The following is a 21,133-nucleotide window of genomic DNA, read 5'->3' on the forward strand; positions in this document are numbered from 1 at the left end:
TGTCTTTTGTCCCTTTTGGTGGTAGTACATAAGGTTTTATGCTTACAATTAAAAAGAGCCCTTGAAGCTGAAGGTTTTAGGAGAAAAAAGCTTGGCAGACATTTCTCAGAGCTCAGGAGGTCACAAAGCATTTAAAACTTCTTCCCCTAGCTTGAGCTAGCCAACATTTTTTATTTACAAAAATCTGACCAGCTCATCTAGCCAATGATAATCAGCAAGTTTCTCTGTCATTCCCAGTTGCTTGTAATAAAGCACACAGCATTTAAAAGTTATAAACCACAATCTGCATCCTCATAATTTGCCAAATTAACTTTGTCTTGTTCACTGGTACCCTACCCCCTAGGGAAAAAAAAGAACCTGATGGAAAATATTATGCATGATTCTCTGACAAGCATTGGAAGTGTTGTGTAAAAACTACTACCTTTTTTGTTTTTGTTAATCGGAGAAGTCCTTGAAGCAAACAATATAGCAAGAAAAAAAAATACCAAGTAAACAATTTGCAAAAAACTTTCACCTAAAAAGAAATTTGTAACACAGATATATCATACCAAAAATAGAGATTTCATTGCAAATAGTTGTGAAACATTCACAACAATGGATAAACAAAAGCAAAAACAAACAAAAAGCCACTCTGAAAAGCTGTTTCAAGACTATCTATGCTACAGAGGGGAGAAATGACAGCTGCACACCAGCTTCAGCACCAGCCTCCCCCCTGTGTTTGTCATTTGAAGATGGTCTGGTAACTGAAGTGCATGCAGAATGCAGAGGCCCATGTGGTTACTAAAGCTTGGTGGTTTGACTCTATTGGACCACTGCTTCCCCAACTTCACTGCCTGCCAGTTCATTTCTGAGCCCAATTCAATGAGCTGGTTTTAAACTTTATTTACAGTTTAGGACTACAGTACTCAGGACTGCTCTCTTCAGTACAATATATTCTGGTCCACCCACTAAGATTTTCTGTGATGACCTTCTTGCATGTGACACCCTGTCAGAGTTGGTGGGGGAGGGAATGATAAGTAGGGCCTTCTCAATGGTGGCACCACAGCTGTGGAATTCCCTTCCTGATGAATTACAAGCTGCCCCTTCTGTTGATGTGTTCAGCCAAGGATTAAGAACTTTTATTTTTTTTGTTTAGCATTTTCTATTTAGTTGGGGATGTTGGGGATGTTCTTATTTGAGTATGCATTCTGAACTTCTTTTCTGGGTTTTTAGCATGCTACTTGCTACTATTTTATCGACTGTTTGTATTGTATGGTGCTTTTCGTGATTGTCTGCTTTTTTTTTTTTTTAACATTCATATGGGGAATAGTTGCTCCCAGTCTTCTAACGGGGGGATATCTGCTGCTTCATAATCTCTTTAATACTGTGCTGGAGTTTTGTATGTGATGGGCTGTTTTGTATGTACGTATTTTTCTTATTTGTGTTTTATTGTAAGATTCATACTGGATTTTATGATATTAAATTTATTGTTAGCTGCCTTGGGTATCCATATGCACGTGGAAAGGTGAGGTAGAAATCTATTAAATCTTCTTTAGCATTTGTTTAGATGAATGAAATAAATCCTGGGTGTCCCCCACTAGCCTTCCCTTTTGATGGGCTCCAAGGCTTATGGGAAATGGAAGAGGGAGCTGCCTTTTTAGTCTAGTCAGGACTTAAGAGTGCTTAAAAGAAGATGGAGAGAAGCAGTCGGTAAAGGCAGGCTCTCTCCAATAGGGCAGAAAAACACCCTTACTCTGATCCAGAATGAATCCATGAAAACTGGATTAGCTATCCAGATGGCCACTGACCTCTGAGACAAAAGTACTGAACTCAGAGAGACTGAATGTACGAGACTAGTAATACTAGGGAAGCTGTTATCCTTTTGCATTCCTAAAGTAAGGTCAAGGGCTATTGCAGCCACATAGAAGATGGTAGCATGACTTTGCTCTTCCTATATGCCCTGTGCAGGAGGGTCACCTGGTCTCTAGGCAATGTTGTTGCAGCTGCAGTAGACTGAATGTTACACACTATATGAGACAGGTAGTAAGTATTTCTGACACTCCCAAACTAAGTCAGATTCAAGGTTAATTTCAGAGGATAGATGATAGACAAGAGTATGTGATTCTACTACTATATGCTATCTACCAGAGACCTCTTGCAGAATAATAAGAGATTCTTAACTTAAACGAACATGGTGTAGGAATGTTTGAAGGAACACACTGCATTAGTGGTAAATTAATGCCACATCTACTTCCCAATTATGTCTCCTTTAATATACATACTTACCAATTACATCAGACTCTGCAGAAATGCAGAACTGATTTTGTGTTCATGGTAGTACCATATAACAAAGTGTACAGTCTGCATGTCAGTCTAATATAACTGCCTAGAAATGTGTGCCCAGTTTTAAGATACAGAACATTTCCATGTGGGCACAGAAATTCAGAACTTAATACCCCCACACTAGAAGCAGTTTCAAAACAACAAAAGTCAGTCTGGAATTCATCAAAGGAAAAATGAATTACATGTGCCTTGAGTTCATTCATGAGTTCATGAATGCAACAATCAATCAGATTTTTAAAAATGTACAGTGTAAAGCTACCAAACAAATGTAGTAAGTATTTGAAATAAGAAGTCATGGTCTGTCATGTTATGACTGTTGTTGGCAACCTTCAGTCTCGAGAGACTATGGTATCGTGCTCTGAAAGGTGGTTTTGGAACATCGTCTAGTATGGCTGAAAAGGCCAATTCGGGAGTGACAATCCCTTCCACAATGGAAGCAAGTGCAGTCTGACCCTGGTCTGTCTCCCTGGCTATGGGCCTTCCTTCTTTGCCTCTTTGCCTCAGACTGCTGGCAAAGTGTCTCTTCAAACTGGGAAAGGCCATGCTGCACAGCCTGCCTCCAAGCGGGTCGCTCAGAGGCCAGGGTTTCCCACTTGTTGAGGTCCACTTCTAAGGCCTTCAGATCCCTCTTGCAGATGTCCTTGTATCGCAGCTGTGGTCTACCTGTAGGGTGCTTTCCTTGCACGAGTTCTCCATAGAGGAGATCCTTTGGGATCCGGCCATCATCCATTCTCACGACATGACCGAGCCAACGCAGGCGTCTCTGTTTCAGCAGTGCATACATGCTAGGGATTCCAGCTCCTTCCAGGACTGTGTTGTTTGGAACTTTGTCCTGCCAGGTGATGCCGAGAATGCGTCGGAGGCAGCGCATGTGGAAAGCGTTCAGTTTCCTCTCCTGTTGTGAGCGAAGAGTCCATGACTCGCTGCAGTACAGAAGTGTACTCAGGACGCAAGCTCTGTAGACCTGGATCTTGGTATGTTCCGTCAGCTTCTTGTTGGACCAGACTCTCTTTGTGAGTCTGGAAAATGTGGTAGCTGCTTACCGATGCGTTTGTTTAGTTCGGTATCAAGAGAAAGAGTGTCAGAGATCGTTGAGCCAAGGTACACAAAGTCATGGACAACCTCCAGTTCACGCACAGAGATTGTAATGCAGGGAGGTGAGTCCACATCCTGAACCATGACCTGTGTTTTCTTAAGGCTGATCGTCAGTCCAAAATCTTGGCAGGCCTTGCTAAAACGATCCATGAGCTGCTGGAGATCTTTGGCAGAGTGGGTAGTGACAGCTGCATCGTCGGCAAAGATGTTATGACTACCTACTGACAAACTGGCAAGACAATTTTAGGGCCCAACCCTATCCAACTTTCCTGCACTTATGCACCCCAATGCAGCCCCGAGGTAAGGGAACAAACATTCCCTTACCTTGAAGAGACCTCCGTTACTGCCCCACCACCATAGGATGCAGCACACCCTGTTGGTACAGTTACACCGGAGTTGGAACACTGAATAGGATTGCTTTTTAACATTCACATGAAACCACTTGGGGACCTCATCCTGGGACATGGTGGTTGGGTGTCATTCATATGCAGATGAAACCTAGTTCTCTCTCTTTTCCATAATCAGCCAACGAGGCTGTAGAAGTCAGCGATGAGCTGGATGAGGGCTAAGAAGCTGAAAATAAATCTGGACAAGACAGAAGTGCTATTAGTGAAGAGAACTGTAAACCAAGAATTGGGATTGCACACCTCCTAGAGCAGTGTTTCTCAAACTGTGGGTTGGGACCCACTAGGTGGGTCGCGAGTCAATTTTACTTTTAACAAGCTACTATGTATAACCTTTTAACAATTATAGTACATGGGACTAATCCTGGTAGAATTGCAGCCTAGGATTGTTAAAAATTTTGCCACTTGATGATGTTACTTCCAGTCATGACATCACTTTCAGTGGGCCTTACACAGATTCTCATTCTAAAAAGTGGGTCCCGGTGCTAAATGTGTGAGAACTACTGTCTTAGGGGATCATTGTTTGGGGGGGGGGGTGCTCTTGGATCCAGTCTTGAACCTGAATGTCCAGCTGACAGCTTTGGTTCAAGGTACATTTAGGCTGCCATACCAATGATTTTTCTTGGGTCATGCAGGTTACTTATGCACTTATAACATCTAGAATGGACTACTGTAAGGAGCTCTATGTGGCACTGCCTATGAAACTGTACAGAAACCACAACTAGTACATAATGCAGCTACTAGGCTGTTAACTGGAGCTGGAAATCGTGACCCTGTCAACCACTGCTATTTCTTCTCTACGGGTTGCCTGTAAATTTCCAAGCACAATAAAGCCCAAATGGTTTGGAACCTCGAGGACAATCCCCACATGAGCCAGCCCATCCCCATTAGGTCACCAATGATGGGTCTGTGGCAAGTGCCATCACCATTAGATATACAGTACATTGGAAGTGACTTGCAACAGGGCCTTTTCTGTCATGGTGCCTGGCCTTTGGAATTCTCTCCCAGCCGAGATCAGGATTGCCATCTCCTTTTGAAGGTAAGTGAGTTAAATTTGCTTTGCTCTGCCAAGCCTTTGATTTTTTGATTTTTTTTTTGCACTGTGGGCCCTAACAGATTGTTGTTTATTGAAGTGCCATTCCGTTTTGTTATTCTTAAACTGGAATTCAGTTTTTGCTAGCCACTTTAAGCTTTGTCGTAGAGTCTGGAAAGGCTGGAAATAAATGCTTTTAAATAAATAGGTTAGGAAATCTAAAAACACAGATTTTTTGTTTTTCTTTATGCTGATGTTTTTAAAAAGTGAACGCAACATTTTCACTGAATGTTTTTTACTGATTTGTTTTTACTGAATGTTTTCACTGATTTTTTACATAAAATCAAAGAAGTAGACAAGATTAATGCCATTAGTAATGAAAGGAGCACTTTTTGGTGACCTTTTCCCGCTCAAATTTCAAGTTGTTATGGTCACTCAATTTACTATGATTAAAACAGTCACTCATAATTTTATCTTTAGCTGAAAGAAACCTAAAACTACTTAAGCTGCAATCCAACACACCTGAAAGTATGTCCCATTGAACTCAATGGCACTTCCTTCTAAGTAGACATGCACAGGAGTGTGATATAAGTAACAAAAGTCTCATTTATAGTTAGAGTTTAGAGCCAAATGATAGTCTTGGGGAAACTTTATTACTTCAGTTATGGATTTTTGAGGGGGAGGTTCCCATGTTTGTACACTCCCTCCCTCCAATGTTTTTCTGTACACAGAAAACAAGTATCACAGAGAAGTATCCTCTCTGATATGCTACTTTTCTATTTGCAGCAAGCTACTTTTAAAAGTAACAGGAAAGGGTTAATACATTATCCCTTCTCTTCACAGCTTGAACAGGGACATTTAAGGGAAAGCTTAAGTCTGCTGATTGCATAAACTAGAGCACAAGAGCTTTTAAAGGGTTAGAGAGCATTATACTAAATTCTACATGCATAGAATTCAACCCACAATTCTCCAGTTTTTGGAGCAATGCAGTTCCTGACTAACAAGTCCTTCCCCATAAGAGCAGTGGTTCTCACACATTTAACACCGGGATCCACTTTTTAGAAATGAGAATCTGTTAGGACCCACCAGAAGTGATGTCATGACCAGAAATGACATCATCAAGCAGGAAAATTTTTAACAATCATAGGCTGCAAACCTATCCACACCCAGAAGTAAGTCCCATTGACTATCACTGTTAAAAGAGTATAAATAGCAGCTTGTTAAAAGCACAGGCCTGTAACATTTCCCCAAATGCAGTAACATATCATGGGAGCAACAAGACTAATAAATTAAAAATAAAATATTGAAATGAATGGGGACCCACCTGGCATTGGCTTGTGACCCACCTAGTGGGTCCTGACCCACAGTTTGAAAAACACTGCCATACAGCATTAGGTGTACACACCATAGAGCACACAAATTCAATTTCTCAGATTAAGCATGCATTTGGCCTGCCAGTCAGAGATCTGCATTGGGATAGGGTTTTGATGTTGCCATTGTCATGTTCAACATGGTGCCCTGGCAAGTTACTTGTCAATTTCAATACAACAGGAAAGCAGAACAGAACTATTTACTTCAAAGAGTTACAAAGGTAAAATAAGAGGATAGTTGCAACCATCAGTGACACTATTCGACAAGCTGTAAGCCCAGAGCCATTTTCCCTAGACTTTCAGCAGACTATAAGACTGCAGGAAGAGGACCACTTTACACTGTATAGCAGTTGCTTAAGAATTCATGCTAGCTTCCCCAATATATGCATACACACAATGTAACACACTCCAGTAGCACTTCACCTATTACAGTAAACTGCTCTTTCTCGATATACTGATATTCTCCAAGAAGGAAAACAGTCTCGTGATAAGCAGCTCTTATGGACAAATCCTCAGGAATGTCTTCCACAAGTGCCACAGCTTTCCCCCACCCAGCATTTTTTGTACAGTGTAACAGGAATTTACGTAGAAGAAGCTTTCAGTAGATTGAATTCAAGATTATAATCTGCATTCTTACTCACTGAGAAGAATACTGAATAATAGACTACATGCTGCCTCTTTATGACAACATGAAAACAAATACCATTTTTTTTACTTCAATAATACTACCACCACAGTGATAAAACAGGATATCAGACAATTACAAGTATTCAATGCAAACTGGCTGACAGGGCTAGAAGAATATGTCTGATTTATTGGAAACTCCTCTGGGTCTTGGCTGAACTATGCTGAAATGAATGAGACTTCAGCAAGAGCCCATCCATTTAACCACGGTTGTACATGAAGAGCATGTGACAAATTGAGCTCTACATGAGCAGATAACAGACTCTTTCTCCTATTTCTTGTGCTGTACATTTTGGTCCCAGAATTTAACAGGCAAGGAGAAAAATGAACAGGATTTCAGTCTGAAAAGTAGTTTGATAAGTTGCTTACACTGCAACTCCTGCTGCAGACAGCCTTATGCTTTTTTTGCACTTTGGAATCAAGTTAATCAAAATTATTTCTTGCTCAATATTAACACCATGCAGCTTTAACTTTTTATGGCTTAATTGATCAGGAGCTGAAGTTTCTAACACTCTTAGGTCATAAAGTAGCAAATATCACACTTTTTCTGACCCACAAAAACTGATTTTTACTCTCCCCCCTCCCCCACACGCAAACTCATTGGAGTATGCAGCAGCTCTTTGCTCTGATTCAATGGTAATTAAGAACAATCCCTTTTGGGTTCATTTTTATAGCCTCTATTAGTTCACTCCCTAAATTCTTATTCTCTTTAAAGGTCAAAAGGGATGGTCAAGGAATGCTACAAATAGGAACAGTACCTTGAAACAGGCTTTAAAAAGTCCTTCAAAGCATTTCCCTATTCAGCTGCTGCCACACAAAGAATTTGGCACATTTCTGCACAGCGGAATCAGCTGATATTTAACAATACATTAAAATCCCTATTTATCTTAAATTCTTTATCTTAAATTCTCAAACAGGAAACCAGGCTCCATTATGTACCAATTGGTCAAAGACTATAAGCAAAGTAATTGGAATCCAGAGTGATCTGGTTTTAGGAGTGAATTATCTAAGCTTGACATTCATCCACAAATCCTACCCAGGAAGACAAAAACAGAGCTCAGAATAAAGTCCTGGATCAGGGCAGTAAAAGAAGGCAACTACTAACAAGCCAAACATTTACCATCTACCAACACAGACAGGAGAGGTACCTCCATGTAACAGAATGAGTTAATATTGCTCTATTCTCAACCTCTTCCCGCTTTGTTTTTAAAGTTACTCCATGAAGCCACAACACTGAAGTGTCACAATAAATAGGGAGAAGCAGGGTGTGGAATCTTCATACAATTTACTAACTCTTAAAACTCATGAAAGTCACTCCGACCCATAGCAAGCCGAAACTATCAATTCTCCTGCTTTTTCTATACTACCAGCACTTCCATCCATTACAAGCCTGGAAATACTTAATAAGATCAAAGCTTTCCCCCTTTCTGAAGAACAAACAGAAACGTTCTGTGCTGGAAAAAAAGAATAAAATCAACACTCCATGACAGTTGTATTCTGGCTGCTTAATAGGAATGGCAGACTTCATTTTACTTTACTCTGATGTACACATCTTTACATAAAACTTCAAATTGCTTTAAAATTAGGAACAGATATAAATGAAAACAATTATGCATTTGAAGGATGTTGGATGTTTGTACCAAAAAGATCAACCTATTTCTTCCATTACTTTTAAATTCTCTGAAGCTCAGAAGCATTTTTAATAGATTTAGAAAAGTCTGTTATGTGCACTAGTGCACTGGCACAGACGTCTATTTAAAATATTAAAAAGCTGATCATACAATGTCCATGCACAAAGTTAATAGCATCCCATATGTTCAACAGCTACAATACATGAAGTAATACTTTGCAAGGAATTTAGAGATGCCTCAATACTCATTCCAATTTGTCACTCCTCAAAAAGATCATTTGGCAACTCAACAAAGCTTAAACAAGGTTAAGATCAAACTTTTTTGCATCTTGAGTAACAGACACAACACATAACACAATTCAGTCTGGACTTCTTCATATCAACATCCAACATCACATTCAACAACTTGAAGTTCAGAAAAATGAGCTTTAAGGTTCATGTGAAAGGTTCTATTTACAATATGCAATTACCAAGACAACCCAAGAAAACAAAAATATTAACAAAACAGTACTTCATTTTTCTTAATAAATGCAAATTTAAAGCATGCATATCTAATCAAAGTTAAGAAAATGAAGAAAAAATGTTCACAAACTTTTTATGTTAAGAGTTTTGTCCTGACTTTCTGTTCTTACAAACGCTCAAGGAGGCTTACAAGGGTTGAACACAATTAAAACAAAATAAATTAAAACCAACATAGACCAGCACAAAATAATGATTCAAACTTAAAGACTCAAAGTTATGAATCAGACTGAATTTGTCCAAAATGCTTCTGTTATTGAAAACAGATGGTGCAGTAATAAGAAAAGTATCTGGACTCTAATTCCAAACAGGAAACACCAGTCACTGGTTGACTGCCTTCTGAAACAATCTAAGATAGCTGAGTACACTGACTTTTAAAGAACTAACTAGGATAGTCTTCATTTTTTCCTCAGCAGCATGTAATAGAAATACTCTTCGTTTTCAAATATATTTGTAAATGTAGATGGGAATTATAAACACATGTTTAGTTAAATATTATACCTAAAGGTAAATGATTGTATAATTGAAGCATTTTAATCTAAGTAATCTCTCCTATGAAAGTATAATCTAACTGCTTGACCAGTCTAGAAATTAGGACACAGCACTTCCAGCCATGCTACAGACTTTGAAAACTACAGGAACAAAAGCAAAGCCAGATCAAATCCCCTTACCGTTTTTCCATTGTAGTAATACATTAAAGAGTTGCTGCTCATTCCAGGTACAGAGTAAGCACAATACATGTTCGTTCTAAAAATGACACAGCCTGCAGTCAAAGTGCACAGCTTCCCTCCAAGACATCAATCCACCGATCAAACCAGCAATTCTTCAGTCAGATGAAAGCACACATGGATCTACTCAGAAAGAATTTATGCAAAATAGGACTGAACCATCTCATACAGGAAAATGGGGAGAGTGCATTTGGGGGGACGGACGAACAGCTTTCTTTCAATTTCAATCCAGTGTCGATCCCTAGCTGCAATGTAAACAAATCAAAGTTCTATAATCTATGTAAGAATTTCACTTCTGTCAAAAGCACATCTTTTTGTAGCTACAGTCATAACAAAGCTATTTGCTTTAAAGTTAAAATGCCAAGGATAAATCAACTAGTTAATCTTTCTATTTTAAATAAAACAGGAGTACTTATGGCAGTAGAAACCTATCTTCTTGCACCTTTATCCCCACAGACTTCCATCTGTGCCTCTCCAAAGTCACTCGCAACTTTCGCAAATACACTCAAGAATTGTCATGGGTTGGAAATGCTGAATCACATGCAAGGAGGAGGAGAACCTAGACAGCTAATTGCTTCCTGAACCAAAAACCTTCCGCATTCATTAAGTGATTACTGGAATCCTATTTTCACTAAGAAAGCACCATGGGTCCTTTTAAAGAAATGAGGAAGAAACATATAACATTTAGTATATTGTGTCGCACATTTAAAAAACACTGAACATATCTTAAGAAAAATAGCCCATAACAGTTTAAAGTCATGACATTTGGACTAAGCTTTTTTTCCCCAGTCTGTTTTCCAATTGTGACATTTTCTTCCTGTTTCTCCCCAGTTCTAAGAAGTTATTTACAGATCTGTTTGTAATTCTTTTCTCTGAATTATATAATTGCACTTATTGCAATTATAGCTTTGGGAAGCAATTTTTGTTGGAAAAGTGTGGTGTATGTGCGGATGTATATTTTCCCTTGTGAACAACTGAAATCTCAGGTGTTTCTTTTTCTGAAATACTTATCCAAGATTAAATTGAATGCTCAGAAGTGGAAAAGTATAAGAATTAAGTAGCAAAGAATAGGGATGACTAAACAGGTTGACTAAATATAAGAAACAGATTACCTATTATAGTCTTCTCTAGAATCGGCAACTCATGTGAATAGTTTACATGTAGAGATATTTGTTTCCAGTGAATAAGACAGAATTCCAGCCTAAATGTTACTGAACACAATGAGCTGAGTAAGGTAAAAAACACCATTTTCATCAACCAGAAAATTTCAAAGTGATGGAAGTATTAGAGACTGGGGTCTCCTCTGCAACTCAATATTCTATCCACAGCAATACACAATATACTCAAGTGCAACAGATTAGTTCTGTTAAAATGTTTATTTCAGCATTTTATTACGGCAGTTTTTTTTCCTAACATGTATAAACAACGATAAAGGGGACACCATTTTAAAAATCTGATTATGATGAAAGAATTAAAAGGCCCATAAGCAACTGCAAGTGAACATCAGATTACAAACTGCTGAGCAACAAATTACCATGCAACTTGCAGCTTCCTCTGTGCACGATAAGGGATCAGCTCATTGCAGATAGTTGAGGATAAATCAATCTTACAGATAAGTCAAGTTTTGAGTCAGATGAGTTAAGGTTTTGAGTCAAAAATCATGGAAATTTCTATGACCCTTGGATAAGTTGGGGGCTAAACTTAGGGGGATGTCAGACTATAATTTTGTCTGATTTTACCTGAGGCCAGATCCTGAAAAATAGCCTACCAGTGTTACCTAAGAACTGTATGGTCTTGAATTTATTAAAAATTTAGTAAAAGATCAAAAGACACATTTTTATTCATTAACTTTTAAAATTCTGGTCTTCATAACCCTTTTTGTAAACACTATCAGAGTAAGTGCTCTGTAAACAACATAACAACAGAACCATTAATCAAATCCTTCTTTAAGGTGCCTGGTGTGTTAAGCCAGAAGCTCTACACACAACATATAATACATAACCGGGAGTGTGCAATTCAATTCACAGCAGATACACAAACACAATCGACCTTTAATAGGCATAGAGCAGAGAGACAAGACAACAAGAAATGAGCATGCACAAGTGTAGCTACACATAGTTGCAACCTGATTTACTCAGAAGTAGATCCATCGCTTTCCATGGGTGTTATTCTTAAGTAATGGTGCAGTGAATTATAGCCTGGGACTCTGTTTCAGATGAAAAAGAGGATCATATCCTGTTTTTTAAAAAACCAAACTTCTGCTAAACATTTGCAAAACGGAATGAGGCTGCAGAAAGGTCTGCTGAAGAGGTTTGCTTGATTTAAATGGAAGCCTTGAGATCTGGCTTCCTTTTTTTTCTCAGGAGGAGAATAAAAGGTTAACTTTGGCTGCAGCTAGCCTTGAAGCCTGGTTGCCATATAGATTGATTGCTCTGCCATTATCTCTGCTGCACTATGTGCCTGAAACAGCCCTGACCCAAGTGACCTTGCAGATAAGGTAAGGTGACTTGCACTTGATTTATTGGCAGAAATTTCTCGCCTTATAAGTGAGTATCTACAGTGGGTCCCCACAACATCATGTAAGGGCATATGATTTGTCTTTCTATAAAACGTTTGCACTGATGTTCACACTTCTGCAGGCAAGGTATGTTAACATATCTAAATCTCAATCATCAGCAACTGTTCCAGGATTAAGGTATTATGCATTAGAACAGGGGTGCTCACACTTTTTTGGCTCGGGAGCTACTTTGAAACTCAGCAAGGCCCGGAGATCTACCAGAGTTTTTTTACAATGTTTGTGCCATCATAACACATAACATTTATGTGTACAATGTGCTGGGTGGGGAGGCAGGTGAGGCAGAGCTCTGCGCGTGGGTGGTGGGTGCTTGGGTGCCTCACAGGGTGGCAGCGCTTTGCAAAGGACTCCAGTGGGGAGGCTCTGCCTCACCTGCCTCCCCACCCACTGCACATCTCTGCCACCCACCCAACCACCCAAACATAAGAGCACCTTGTGCCAGTGCTTAGCCACAGGAAGCCCCTGGCACAGGCCCAAAGGCTGCGCTGCCACCCAGAGCAGAGTCCCATCAACACCTCACCCTGTGGGTGGGTGGGGGGAGACAGAGGAAGGAGGGCTGTGGGTGTCGCCTTGGCACAGGCACGGTCCCTTGGAGTGACACACTCAGGCCTGCCTCCCACCCACCCAGCGAGGGTGCCAAACCAGCAAGGCGCCGCCCCCACCTCCGGCCATTCCCATGGAAGCCAGCACAGAACATCCTCCTCCTCCTCTCCCTACAAGCCAGCCCAGCCGGCTCCAGACAAGCCTGGCAGGCAGGCAGGGAGGGAGCTTCACCCCCGCAGCCACCCACCTTCCCAGGGCCGTGCCCAGGCCACCCTCTAGCCCTGAGGGTGGGCTGGAGAGAAGCCACCCTCGAGGCTGGCAGAGGGGCGCTTCCTCTCACGGCATCCCCCGCCCCGCGGGGCCGAGGCCTGCACAGCGGGGAGGCGACGCGAGGCTCTCTTCTCCCTCCCCCCCACGAACCTTGTCCGGCAGCCTGCGTTGCCGCAGCTCCAGCCTCTCCTGTCCAGCCCAGGCGCTGAGGGGGAGGGGGCACGAGCAGAGCGACAAACGGCGACTGCGCACATGGCGCAGCAGTTGAAAATGGCCGGTATGGGGCCGTGTCCTGCAGCGTGCCCAGTCAGCTGCCTCCCCCCAGGTGCGACCCACTGGACAGCTTGAGCCCCTCAGCCCACTGCGCAGAACCTGGAGAGGCCGCAGTAGCCCCCCAGAGAAGCCCCTCCTCGCCCCCCCAGGCATCCGTCTCTCTCTGCCCCCACCCAGGCACATGCTGCCCGGCCGAGCCGCTCCGGGGCCTCCCTGGCAGGCGCTGCAGGCCGAGCGGCGGTGAGGAGAGGCGGCGGCAACCCCCATGCGACGTGGCCAGACCAGCCTCCGCCTCCTCCTGCTGCTGCTCCTCAGTCGTCGCCTTCGTCATCTCCTCCTCCCCGCACCGTCCACTCGCCTCGCGTCTGGCTCCCGGCCCGCAGAGCATGCTGGGGGATGGAGTCCTCCCCGGCACCACAATGCGGAGAACACGCCGTGCCGAACTACACTTCCCAGTAGCCTCCGAGCAGCGCCGCAACCTCCGCGGGGCAATCTGCGCTTGGCAGCACCGCGGGGCATTAGGGGCTACGCCAGGGGTGCTCAGGCTCCGTGATCAACTCATTTTGCCCTTGCGATCGACCGGTAGATCACGAGCGACATATTGAGCACCCCTGCATTAGAATATACCGTATGACAAAGCAAAGCAAATGCTTTGGTCCAGTTTTACAAACAAAAGAACAAGAAACAGGAATTCCCATCTCAAAGTCAGAGCTTCTGTTTTCAGGACATGTTTTGCTGCTAGAACTGTATTAGGAATCCATGCCAAGCTCAACAGACCAACTGAAGCTTTGACATTTTGTTGGGGTGCTTAATTATGAGTAGATTCACTAGTAGGGGAAGAGGCTTCAAGCTGTTTCCTGCAACAGGAGTCCTTCCTAACCTATCAGTCTTACTCATGCATAAATATCTCAGGTTGCTGGAAGTAGCAAGACAGGGCACAATAGTCCAAAGTAGATTCTTTTGTGGGAAAGAGTTCCTAGAAATTACTTATCACAAAAGTACTGAACACATTTGCCCCCTACATTAGACTCTGAAGCCGTAGTTTTTAAAATGAACATTTAACCATAGTCAGCACCCGACTCATAATTCTCATACAATACAAAGAGAACATAACTGGATCAGTGATACCCCGAATCAACACACTTGTTCTTTACCTTTCGAATGCCATGTCAAGAACAAATCTTACAATTAGATGGATAGAACTCATCAAACTGAGAGAAATCCCATTTCTTCAAATTTCATTAACAATGAAAGTGAACAAAGAGATCAAATTACAAATGTCTATGCCAGAGTGTCCAAACTTTTTGGCAGGAGGGCCACATCATCTCTCTGACACTGTGTCAGGGGCCGGGGAAAAAAAGAATTAATTTACATTTCAAATTTTCATAAATTTTCATAAATGAATATATTAGAGATAGAACTTATATGAATGAATGAAGATCTTGCAATAGTTCAAGGCCTATAAAAGGCCTTGCACAAAGCAAGACCAGCCTTTCCGTTGCTGCCACTGCTTTATCACAGGTGTGAAACAGTAAGCAGTGGAGGGAGCCCTCACCTACAGCTCACGTGAGAGGTCAAACTGTTGGCCATCATGCTGACAGCAGTTGTGTCAGGCCAGTGCGGGCTCCAGCAAGTCTCTGGAGGGCCAGAGGCTCATTGGAGACTGGGGACTCCCTGCGGGCCGGATTGGAAGTCCTCAAGGGCTGCAAGTGGCCCCAGGGCCGGGGTTTGGACACACCTGGTCTATGCCATGCAGAAGCAACTTCTGCCCCACTATTCTCCAAGTGTCCATCAATAGGTTTATTAAGCCTTGGCAATCCCATGAGTCAGTGACAGTAACACCACCACCAGAACTTCACTCTTCTAGCCCTGAGATTTTATGGCAAGTCAGTATTGTCTACAAGGCAGAAAATTTGCCTCTCCTCAAAGGGATAACAAGAAAAAGGAAAAGAGGATCAGACAAAGTTAAATTTTTATTTTAAAAGTTTATAGGCTGCCTTTCTACTCTAATAACAAAGTCACCAAGGCAGCTTACAACTTCACTAAAAACAAAGTTAAACAACCAAATAAAACACCATAACTGACAGAACAAAGAGACCAAATAAAAAACAAAAACCAGAAGATAGCATGAGTAAAAATAAAACCTAAGCACACCAGAATAATCAAAGGAAAACCAGTGAAACAAAAATGTATTTGCTACCAACTTAAAAACAGGCAGTGCAGAGACACTGAAATGACCCTGTTCCATGTCTCCACCAGCTACACCTTAGTAGGCAGTGTACTGTGCAGCAGAACCCAGATGATGATATATTATGCAGACAGGTTCATGAAATATAAAGTTCTCCCATGCATATCTAGATCCCAAGCCATGTACTGGATCAATCCCTTGAGCAAAATCCTCTGCTAAACTGCATTTTGACTCTCCTCAGGTAAAAATATCCTCCTTTATTGTGCACCAGGGATGTGTACCAGCATTCATCTAAATTTTCATTCAACCACAAGGTTATACATTTATGTATACATTTATGTTATACATTTATACATTTTAACATCAATACCCAATGGAAAGTTAAATGGGCAGTCGAATGCCCAGAAACAGGTAGATATATAGACGATCCTACACAAGGTGCCAGTTACACAAGGTTTCAAGTTACCTCGCCAGTACTGGAAAACTTTGAACAGGATTCGTACCCTACATGGTGTTTGTCAGGACGCAATGTTCAAATGGGGGTTAGTATCTACCCCACAGTGTGATTGTGGGTTTCCCCGCCAAATCATAAACCACATTATGTCTGGCTACAAACTGAGGGCGTATACTGGCCCATGGTCTGACTTTTTTACCGAAGGTAACTCTGCCCTTGAATGGCTGGATGAACTAGACACTGATATTTGATCTAGTTTAACCTCTATGTGTGTCATGTCAAGCTAGGGTCTCGATGCTGTTCAGATCTTCTGAATCCCTGCAAAGCTTCAAACCACTTCATGAACTCACATAACTATAAATGTGCTTTAAACTCTCTTTTAAAACACCATTCTCTCTCTCCCCCTCCTTTCTCCATCTTAGTACAGGGACAAAGGTAAAAGAGTAAAGATTCCTTGAACTCCTTCCCTTTTATTTCTATTTCAACATATTCACCATACATAGTACAAAAAAAAAAGTCATCACTATAATTAGGAATATACATCTGTTAGGTCAAATTGCTATTTTTTTATTGATCTTTTGATGAAAAGGGGTCTGTTAGGTCAAGGTGCTATTGACCTTTTGGTGAAGAGTATATTGTGGTGTACCTTTTGATATTTGAGCTTTTACAATCTGTAATTCTTTAAATTAGAAACTTTTTTCCTTTGGCAGCCCAATCTTATGCAGGACCTAAGGCAGCAGATCTTGCAATGGAGGGAGGGGGTGCAGGAGAGAGAGGCTCTTCACAGCAGCAGCAGACACCAATATCCTATTCATTTCACCAATATCCCATTCATTTCAATATTTTATTTTTAATATATTAGACTTGATGCTTCCATGGTATGTGACTGCATTTGGGGAAATGTTACAGACCTGTACTTTTAAACAGACTACTATATATATGCTTTAACAATGATAGTAAATGGAACTTACTCCTGGGTAAGTGTACGTATGATTGCAGCCTAGGATTGTTAAAACTCTTCCTACTGGATGATGTCACTTCTGGTCATGACATCACTTCTGGTGGGTCCTGACAGATTCTCAGTCTAAAAAGTAGGTCCTGGTGGTAAAAGTTTGAGAACCATTGGTATAAACCAGGGGTGTCCAAACTTTTCTGCAGGAGGGCCACATCATCTCTCTGACACTGTGTCAGGGGCCCGGAAAAAAAGAATTTACATTTAAAATTTGAATAAATTTACATAAATGAATATATTAGCGATGGAACTTATATGAATGAATGAAGGTCTTGCAATAGTTCAAGGCCTATAAAAGGCCTTGCACAAAGCACGTCTGGCCTTTCCATCACTGCCACAGTTGCATCATAGACGTGAAGCAGCAAGCAGTGGAGCTTATCCAGTTGCCCTATGCTGCGAGCAGTTGCCTTGGGCCAGCATGGGCTCCAGAAAGTCTCTGAGGGTCAGAGGCTCATTGGAGACTGGGGGCTCCCCACAGGCCAGACTGGGAGGCCTTGAGGGCTGCAAGTGGCCCCCAGACCGGAGTTTGGGCACCCCCGTATGGATCAAAATGGACCATAGCAAATGTCCTAGGAACATAATGGACCACTCAAAGTAGAATCAAATTTGAAACCAATGTGATTTTATCAGTACAGTATCTTGCAAACTGCTCACAGTAGACCACCAATGGTTCTTTGCCATCAACGTGGGGAGTCTAGATGCAAAAAACCCCTCACTACTAAGAAAAGTTCCACTGAATGACTGTGCTGATGTAATAGTGGTGGTGAAGTAAAATTTCTTTGCTGCTGTCACTGTCACAGAATAGGCTCCAAAGTGAGCTCTAGCCTAAGTTTAATTGCATTCATCACAAAAGTGTTCCTGGTAGAAATGAGAAATGTGTCCCCCTCCACTCCGGTCAATGCTTGGCACAACATGTAGATACCAGTGGCCCTTCATTTATTTTTCAAGGGCTATTGCTGTATTTCCCAAGAGCCACCAGGTCAATACAGCATGACAGTGACAGGCACTGGTTCAGGAGGAATGAAAGGAAAATAACTCCCTATTTCCCCAAGCCGGTACCACTGTCACTGCTGCTGCTGTCCCAGCCAGTTAATATGGTCTCTAAAGGGAAGTGGGGCTGAAGGATCAGGGGTGACTAGGCTAGGCCAGGTTGAATTCAGATTAATTTAGGAAAGAGCAGAGCCATTTCCCAACTTTGGGAAATTCTGATTAGTTAATTCAGAGCTAATCTGACATGAGCTAGGAGTGCATGCATTCAGTACACACTGAATTAAAATACTACAACAAATACAGACAAGCTCCAGAATTAACTCTAACTCTTAAAATGTAAAAAGGAAAGGGGTCCCCCTGCTGGTTCAACACTAAATTTTTATATTTTCACATTTAGATCCTTTTAATGATACCTTTGCATTAATCTCAAAACAAGATATAATACAGAATATCAAAATGATGATGCAGTTTGGACAGTTTCCTGTAGATGGCTGTATAATCCAGTTCTTCCCACAAATAAGAATATTTTTAATTTAACCTGATGGAAATGAGCACACAATGAGTTTTAAGCAAGCAAAAGCAAGTGTTTATTTTATACAGCATAAATCAACCTTTAGAAACCATGGCAGACTGGAGTTGGCAAGCTCATACATTAGAACTAGACTACTGAAAAGAGGAGAGGGTTCAGACTTGAGTCAAGACAAAGTTGTTCATCAACTTGAACATACTGCTGAATGTTGGACTGCTAGATACTGGGGATAGCTAACTATATAGGAGCCAGCAACTACTGCTCTTCAACAGATTCCAAAATGATCACCTTGATGACTTCTTTCAATATTACAGTATCTTAAATCTGCAGCACAATCCAATCCATAATAGCACCGGCAGAGCATACTGTAACAGCACAGACAATCACGGTGCTGGCAGGAAGGCCTGCACCAATTTACCAGCACCAGTAGAGGAGTAACAGGGTGAGGGAGGGTCAGGAGGGGGTGGGTCATGCCTGGAAGGGGGGGGTGGGAATGGCAGTAGTGATACCACCATATCCTATCCCCCAGGGCCTGAAAACTCAACACAAGGTTGCTCCAATTTGTGCCAGCAATTTTGATAGCATAGGCCTGAGTAACACGAGCAGATGCTGGGGTCTTCCCTGGGGCAAGGGGACAAATGTCCCCTTACCTTGGGGAGACCTCCAGCAGCTTCTTTTCCCACACTGGATACAGCAGAGAACATTCCAGAGCTGCTGCATAGCGGCACAGGGCATTAGGAGCTGTTTTAAGCCCTCCACAATTAGTTATCAGTAAAAGAGGTGGAGTAAAAGATCTCTCTATATATATTCTAAGTGTTTCCACATATGTCTGTCACATCACCCTGATCTAGTTTATTGGTGTGAAGAAGAGAGGTTAAATTGGAAAGCTAAGATGGGGCAGGTAATATAAACCACTTTATGAACTGTTTTGTTGGCAAGTGCTACACAGGGGGCACCCTGTATCCGCAATTGCACAGCCAAAGGTTGCTATGAGCTGCTAAACTTACAGCAAACTCATTTAAGGAAGAATCTTCACCTGGGTAAGTCTTAAAACTGCTCTAATGCAGTGATTTTCAACCCTTTTCATCTCATGGCACACTGACAAGGTGCTAGAATTGCCAAGGCACACCATCAGTATTTGACAATTGACAAGGCACACCATGCTGCTGGTTGGGGGCTCAAATTCCCCAATGGCCATACTAATAAATGACCCTCCCCAAACTCCTGAGGCACACCTGTGGACCATCTGCAGCACACCAGTGTGCCACGGCACAGTGGTTGAAAATGGCTGCTCTAATGGATGTGGAGGAGGGGCATGGGGGCAAGCCCGATAACCGCCGGGGGGGGGGTCCGGAACTGAACCTCCGCAGATACCAGGGTATGTCTGTATATGGACAATATGAAGGAGGACCTATGACTTCTTGCCAAAGAAAAGCACTCTCAAGTGTCTTCAGTGGTTTTCAAATTTTTTAGCACCAAGACCCACTTTTTAGAATGACAGTCTATCCATGACCCACCAGAAATGGTGTCATTAACCTAGAAGTGACGTCATGGCTGGAAGTGACATGATCAAGCAGAAAATGTTTTCCTGAGAATGCAGCATGCGCTGAAATTGCACCATTTTCCTTAGATATGTTGGCTATAAATAATTAAATTAAAATATATACTATAAATAATTAAAGTAAAACAAATAAAAAGGGGGAAGCAAACTCTGTTCTACAAAGTGAATTCTCTCTATCGCCTGCCTGTGATAACCTCAACCCCTTCCCCCCACAAAAATCAGTAAGATTTTCAGCACTACCCAGTGCCCAGTTCAGTTAAAGATCTTATATTTAAACCAGTTCAATGTGATTTGGGACAAAATCCATTTTAAATCCAACACATTTTTTGTTTGGGCTGGCTGGGTTGAGATTCACAGCTTCCCCCTAAATAGCATTAAAATAAAAGAGTGATAAGGTGAGAAAATGAGGCTCCACGGAGCAGGGGGGGGGAGTCTGGAAAAGATAATCTTTTCTAATAAAGCAGAGGTTTGCAAACCTTTTAGCACCAGAACCCACTTTAAAAAAATCACACACACTATCATGATCCACCTAGCTTTACAAGACTAAAAATAAATTCAAAAAGTTATTACGCTCACCATGTTATAGGTATGTTAAACTTATGTAATTCCACACAATTATAGGTGGGGACCTTCAAAATATGCATGCCGGTTTTTAGCATTAAAGGTTCTATTAAACCAGAGTTAGAACCATGGGTTTAGGAGAAGGTGTCAGGCTAAACAAAATCGAGCTATGATACAGTTCATCTCCATCTTCATGGGAAGTCTGCACAAACAATCCATGAAGAGATGTCAGCTGTGTGTGGTGAGGAAATGTCCATCGTATGCGACTATCAAATGATGGAAACAGGAATTCAAATATGTTTGCTCCAGCCAAGAGGAGACCATCCATCAACAGTCACAGAACCAAGTGTGGTGGTGGCAAAAGTTGAACAGCTAGTGCTTGAAGATATATG

The 21,133-nt window shown here is 41.8% G+C and overlaps 1 protein-coding gene across 15 annotated transcripts in view; it reads right to left on the reverse strand.

The window, feature by feature from the left end:
• The window catches only part of TCF12 (transcription factor 12), a 227,631-nt gene that overhangs the window by 68,637 nt on the left and 137,861 nt on the right, over positions 1-21,133 (reverse strand). For 4 of the 15 annotated variants that reach the window (XM_066634771.1, XM_066634767.1, XM_066634766.1 and 1 more), the window contains exon 1: positions 9,729-9,797. The exons of the other annotated variants lie outside the window; for them this stretch is intronic. In XM_066634771.1, the coding sequence (XP_066490868.1) occupies positions 9,729-9,797 (69 nt within the window). Of the gene's footprint in view, positions 1-9,728; positions 9,798-21,133 lie in introns of those variants that run through there. 15 annotated transcript variants of the gene reach the window in all.

This window comes from Tiliqua scincoides, chromosome 8 (assembly GCF_035046505.1).
Source record: "Tiliqua scincoides isolate rTilSci1 chromosome 8, rTilSci1.hap2, whole genome shotgun sequence".
NCBI classification, from domain to species: Eukaryota; Metazoa; Chordata; class Lepidosauria; order Squamata; family Scincidae; genus Tiliqua; species Tiliqua scincoides.